Source organism: Leptonychotes weddellii, chromosome 6 (assembly GCF_054177405.1).
Source record: "Leptonychotes weddellii isolate Sample4059 chromosome 6, ASM5417740v2, whole genome shotgun sequence".
In the NCBI taxonomy this organism is placed as follows: domain Eukaryota; kingdom Metazoa; phylum Chordata; class Mammalia; order Carnivora; family Phocidae; genus Leptonychotes; species Leptonychotes weddellii.
Window position 1 is genome coordinate 10,348,581 of NC_138374.1, and position 6,960 is coordinate 10,355,540.

The 6,960-nt window shown below is 38.9% G+C and overlaps 1 protein-coding gene across 7 annotated transcripts in view; it reads right to left on the reverse strand.

Annotated features, from left to right (window-relative positions):
* The window catches only part of INPP5F (inositol polyphosphate-5-phosphatase F), an 86,339-nt gene that overhangs the window by 42,341 nt on the left and 37,038 nt on the right, over positions 1 to 6,960 (reverse strand). For all 7 annotated transcript variants that reach the window (XM_081823398.1, XM_081823397.1, XM_081823399.1 and 4 more), the window contains exon 3: positions 2,756 to 2,892. In XM_081823398.1, coding sequence (XP_081679524.1) covers positions 2,756 to 2,892 — 137 coding nt within the window. The remainder of the gene's footprint in view (positions 1 to 2,755; positions 2,893 to 6,960) is intronic.

Consider the following 6,960-nt stretch of genomic DNA (forward strand, 5'->3'; position numbering starts at 1 on the left):
CAAAAAAAAAAAAATGAAAACTATTCTGAAAATTTGAAAGTAACATTGTTCCTTCAAAGAGCAAATGGAAATAACCATTAAAACTCACTAGGATATGGAGAACGATTATTTCTAAGTTGTGGGTTTTTTCCCTTCTCATTTACAATTTACTACACCAAAAAAATAAATAAATAAAAAAAAATAACAAAAATGATCAAGCTTCTAAAACCTCTTCTTAAATGGATTTATATGGAAATTGAAATAAAGATCCCAAAGATTTAAATTAACATGTCAGAAAATAAGCAAGCAATTCATGATTTCAACATAGATGTTCTTTGCCCTTCCTCCCATTGTTCACTGTTGGAAAGCGCTTCTACATAAAACAGGATTAAAAGAAGGGGAAAAGGCTTAAGTGCAAATTTCTAAAATGATAATCTTTTGAGAGAAAGGTGTGCCAAACTATTCACTAAAATAGGATCTGGAAATATTTTCTCTAGGTCATGTTATTCCCCAATCAACAAGGATCATTACGTATTTTCAACTCTTAACATGAACCACACCCTCAATGCCCCATGATAAGCCCTATAGTTTATACGGTCCAACAGTGCTGTAAAAATACTCAATTATCTCATGTGGGGGGAAATCTCGTTTTCATTTAAAGATAATCTGTTTTACTTGAGAGTATCAAGACAGAAAAATGTTGGGATGCCTGGGTGGTTCAGTTGGTTGAGCATCAGCCTTCAACTCAGGTCCTGATCCCAGGGTCCTGGGATGGAGCCCTGCATCGGGCTCCTTGCTAGGCAAAGGAGCCTGCTTTTCCCTCTGCCTGCCGCTCCCCCTGCTTGTGCTCTCTCGCTCTCTCTGACAAATAAATAAATAAATATATTTTTTTAAAAATGTGAAAAATGAAAACCTTCAATTTTTAATAATATTCACATTTTTGTGCTTAAACATTCCATATAAATGTCATTTTCTAACCACTCCCCCACCCCCGCAGTTTTATCCAACAGTCAGCTACTAATCTCAAAAATGTTAGCGATCAGTGGGCAAAAGGGCATCAGAAAACCTCCCTGAAAAATACAACACAGGTCCCAAGCTTCTCTGGACGAGGAGTGACAGTACAGTTCCCCAGGGCTGGGAGTGCGAATGTGCAATCTGATGACTGACAGGTGGATAAAGTGCTAGACAAGCTGGTCGCCTGCTCTAAATCTAACTACCAGGGTCCCCAGGCTTAATGCTCAAACCAGAATGCCAGCCCAAGGGGTGCTCCCCTTCAAGGTAAAGATTGGTGACAGAAAGCCATGCTGATCTTTCAATTTGTCAGCAAAGCCATCCAAAGACACTGATGACAAATTTATTGGCTTAGTAAACTAACAGAATTTTTGCTAGTCTGGCTGCTCTTCCCTATAATAAAATGCAAACAAAAACTACAAAGACCTGCTTTTAATAGGCCCAACTGCTACCTAAGTTATTTGTCCTGGATTAGCAATAATGAATAATGTTCTAGCTCCAATACCAATAAAGGAGAATATGAAGTACTCTAATCTTTTTTTGATTCCTATAATAAAGAGAGTATCAGGGTCCTCTTAAATTCGTGTTTTTTGGGTTTTTTTTTAAGATTTTATTTATTTAGGGCACCTGGGTGGCTCAGTCGGTTAAGCATCTGCCTTCGGCTCAGGTCATGATCCCAGGGTCCTGGGATCGAGGCCCGCATCGGGCTCCCTGCTCCGCAGGAAGCCTGCTTCTCCCCCTTCCTCTGCCCGTTGCTCTGCCTACTTGTGCTCTCTGTCAAATAAATAAAATCTTAAAAAAAAGATTTTATTTGAGAAAGAGCACGTGCGCATGCGTGCACACAAGAGGGTAAGGGGCAGAGGTAGAGGGAGACTGAGCAGGGGTGCTAGATGCCAATATCCGCACCAATAGCAAACAAGCTAAAATGCTTTCCTGGGTTACTTCTACCAGGTGGCAGTACAGTGTGGTAAAAAAAATACTAGCCCTTGGAAATCTCATTATTTTAGCCTTAAGCCTCTCTATTGTAGGCTTGGTTCCCTCCTGAAAAAGTAAAAGATTGGGCGCCTGGGTGGCTCAGTTGGTTAAGCGACTGCCTTCAGCTCAGGTCATGATCCTGGAGTCCCTGGATCGAGTCCCTGGATCGAGTCCCGCATCGGGCTCCCTGCTCGGCAGGGAGCCTGCTTCTCCCTCTGACCCTCCCCCCTCTCATGTGCTCTCTCTCTCTCAAATAAATAAATAAAATCTTTTTAAAAAAAAATTAAAAGATTGCACTAGATCGGTGGTTTCTTTCTTTAAAACAACAAACAAAAACTTTTAAAAAATTACAAAAGAAATATATGCTTGAAAAGTTTCAAGAAATAGAGATAAAAAAAGGATACAGAGTAAGTTAAATCTCACCTTCTTGACTACCCCTTCTCTCCCCCAAATCAGGAGTTTTCAAATTGCACTATGCAGAGTCCTAGGGCTCCCCGGAAGCAGAAAGTGGCAGTAGAGGCCACGCGGGCAGGGACTCAAGGATCCCCTCCCCTGCATCACCACCTCAACCAAAGCAGCCCTACTTTTATGCATCTGATATACTGGATGTCACAGATTTTGAAACAAAGTTTCCACTCCTACAGTGAAGTTTGAAAACCACAGGATTAAATTACTTTAAAAATATTATCCAGCTCTAAAATTATGATTTTGGCCTATTAGACCAAATCCTCATATTTGTTATTATATTTATACCAAGTTTCCATAAAATTTCCTGAGACTTCCACCTTACCTCTAGCTCAAGATCCTGAGGTTCCATCTCAGAAAGTGATAGCACAGCAATTTTGGTAATTTTACAGACCTCATGGTCTCCTGGAAGTTTGCCCACCAATGCTTTCTGCCGAATTAAAATAAGCCACCATGGAAGATCTGAAAGAGAAAAGTCACACTAATGTCTGGAATCTATAAAGGGCTACTAACCTGGCAAGCTGGAGGTGAATAATCTAACAACAAAATATACATTAGATATAACCCTTTAAAGTAAAGCACATGACAAAGATATATAAATGGCCCTCAACATGTGAAAAGATGTTCAATCTCACTTAGAGAGATGTGAATTAAAATGCAGCGATACCATTTTCATCCATCAGATTGGGGAAAATATGGAGGTAGGACAGCACATTCCCTAACAAGGCTGTGGGGACACAGGCAATGTCATACAGTGCTGATGGGAATAAAAACAGATACAACTTTTCTGGAGGGAAATTTAGTGATACCTAATAATAAAACATATGCACTTACTTTTAACCTACTAATCTCACTCTTGTGCGTTTACCCTGAAGATACACAACCAACCTAAAATATATACACTCAGGTCTATTCATTGCAGCAGTTTGTAACTACAAAATACTGGAAACAACTTGATTGTTCAGACATAGGAGAATGGCTGAATAAACTAGGACACATCCACTCAGTGGAGTACTACGCAGGTACAAAAAGGAATTAGACATGGTCCAGGAACGGACAAGGAATGATTCCTGGATATATTACATGGATAAACTGGATATATTTATAGAACAAGGAGACAATAAAATCATATAAGAATTTATATTATCAAATCAAAGCACAAAAGAATATCTAGAGTGTGCCACCCTTTATGTAAGAAAGAAGATCTGAGGGGTGCCTAGGTGGTTTAGTCATTTAAGCGCTGTACTCTTGGTTTCGGCTCAGGTCATGATCTCAGGGTTGTGAGACTGATCCTGGGGTGGGGGTGGGGGTGGGGGTTCTGTGCTCAGCGGGGAGTCTGCTTGGGATTCTCTCTCCCTCTGCCTCTGCCCCTACCCCCACACATGGACTCATTCTCTCTCTAAAATAAATAAATCTTAAAAAAAAAAAAAAAGATATGAGAAAATATGCATACATCTGCAAACTCACACAAAAAGTAAGAGCAATAAATTAGAAATTAATGAGACTGGTTACCTACAGAGGGTGGGCAGAAACAGGATAGAAGAAGGGGGATCTGGGGAAATGACAGTTCTCTGAGTATGTCCTTTTGTATAGTTCTGACTCAGAACCATGGGGATGTTTCACATCTCCTCAAAAATAAATAGTTCCTTTCGACCAGAATGCATTTGTCGGGGTGGGGAGGGGATGACTCAAAACAAAATGCAAATAGCAACTCAACTCTGCTTCAAATGGACAATGTAACCACACTGTTAGAAAAAACTCACCTAAATAACTCTGGAAAACACTTCTTAAGGATAAAGACAAAGAGAACTCTATATAATATTGTACTCTGGTTAGTGATTTTGTTGGAAGGATAGGAGTTAGCAATTCCAAAACCACTTTATGTGTATATACTAGCACTGAGCAAATAATATACGGAGGACAATGGGGGGGGGGCAAAGAAATCTTTAATAAATACAAGAAAGAAGGAAAGAAAACACCCAGAGGCCCAACAATTATCTTTCCAATCCACATTTTTACTTTTCACAAAAGATTTTTAATTAAATGAGAAATGGTCTATGAAAGACAGCATGCAAATGCAATTTTTCAGTTTATGAAGTTACACCCTTAAGAAATACTACCTAATTAGCACCAAAAATAAAAATAATTGAAAGAGTGTTTCAGTAATTTCTTGTGGAAAACCAACATGATAGATATATAGTCACCATGTAAAAAACATTCTTAAAAGAGATATATAGTATTTCAATTTCCCCCAAATATCAATCAACTCTCATTTTAGGGATCGTGCTTTGAAGATGTGCTTTAGGCATTTCATAAATGCAAGAGTTTGGAAGAGTTTCATAATTCTTTATAAAGTAGGGTGGAAATTTACTCCAAAGCTTCAAGGTTTTTACAGGCCATTTCATTGTTCATTATCATTAAACATTAACCAAGGACCTACCATGGGCTAGGGAGTATTTCAGGCACTGGATCAAGATCAGTTATCAAGCACCTATCATATAATAAATCGAACACATAATAAAGCACGTAACATGATACTTGTTCTTCAGAAGGGTAGGAGCTAGCAACAAACAATATACTGTTAAATGTCAATACATTTTTTTAAAAGGTTTTTATTTATTTTTTGACAGAGAGAGAGAGAGACAGCGAGAGAGGGAACACCAGCAGGGGGAGTGGGAGAGGGAGAAGCAGGCTTCCCGCTGAACAGGGAGCCCGATGTGGGGCTCAATCCCAAGACCCCGGGATCATGACCTGAGCTGAAGGCAGACGCTTAATGACTGAGTCACCCAGGCGCCCCAAATGTCAATACATTTTGTTGAATGAAACAAAACCCTCACCATAGGTTTCCTAACCTCACAGTAATAATTTCTATTTTACACTGAACAAGTTAGAGTGTTGGCAGCTAACCAGACAAGCCAACACAATGAAGACCTTTTCTTACTTTATGCCTTCTTGCTGGAGTTGACTTTGGATACATTTCATATTAACATTGCAAATTATGGTTTTAATAAATCACAACAATGAAAAACACAATGCATAATCAAATGCAATAAATAGCTTTCCAGTAAACCATCTAATGGCACAGTGCCAAAATATAAAAATATTAACCTTCGAACAGAGGTTAATACATACATAAACTCACTTGGGAAACCAAAAGGCATCATTTTTTTTTTTCACAAAACCACTGATACTGCCAATACTGAAATACAACTTACAAACTCAAATGCACTTTAAAATGAAATATGCGTATTTTTGGAGTTTAGTTAAGCTACTTCAACAGAAAAAAATGTGAAAAATTGAGATGCTTTCTAAAAATATATATATTATAGACTGAAGTTCAATAGATCTGGGAAGTTAGGATGAAGTTAAATCTGAGAAAATATAATGGACATGATCAAACAACAGAAAAAGAATCTGTAAATAGCAGCGTTCCCTTTTCAAGGAGGCTTTAATGTTCTGGACTTTGAGGTCAGAATTCAGACTTGAATTTTAGCTCACCACTTATTTATTTTTTTAAAGATCTTATTTATTTGACAGAGAGAGAGAGAGAGTACATGAGTAAGCATAGGGGATGGGGGGGTAGAGGCAGAAGGAGAAGAGAATCCCAAGCAGACTCCACACTGAATGCAGACCCGACATGGGGCTCCATCCCAGGATCCTGAGATCATGACCTGAGCTGAAACCAAGAGTCGGACCCTCAACCGCCTGAGCCACCCAGGCACCCCTAACTCACCACTTTTTCACCCTGTACTTGGCAGCACAATACTTGGCTGACTTCTTGGTTTTCTCATCTGTGGAATGGGATAAAACTGCCTGCTGCAGAGAATAGCTATGAGGATTAAATAATTTTTATAATTCATGTGATTGTTACTAAGAGCGAATGTTTACCGGGTGGCAAAACATTCTATAAAGCTATGGTAAATAAAACAATGGGGTACCGGTACAGGAACGGTCAAATGAATACCAGAGTAGAACAGAGCAGACAGAAACAGTCCCATATAATATGGGCACCTAGTACATGATGATAAAGAGTGTATGTCATGAAAGTGTTGGAATACATACTGAAGCATTTGTGGATAAACAGGTTATCTGGAGTCCGCTTTGAAATAATTTAGCAGCTGAGAATGTGGGGACCACAGATAAAAAAAAATGTCTTTTTTTTTTTATAGTTGACTTCCAACCAGATCTATGAACTGCATTGGTTCTCTTAAGTCTTTTAATCTCCTGTCTGTTCTCAGTCTCACACATTGATCAAAAAGAAAACATGAAAAGTAAAGTAAGGGAATAGATATCAACTAGTTATAACCAAAGTAAGTTGGGATGATGAAAATGTTTTGGAATTAGTGCTGATGGTTGTACAACCTTGAGAATATATTGTACATTTTTTTTAAAAAAGATTTTATTTATTTATTTGACATATAGAGACATAGCTAGAGAGGGAACACAAGCAGGGGGAATGGGAGAGGGAGAAGCAGGCTTCCCGCAGAGCAGGGAGCCCGATGTGGGACTTGATCCCAGGACCCTGGGATC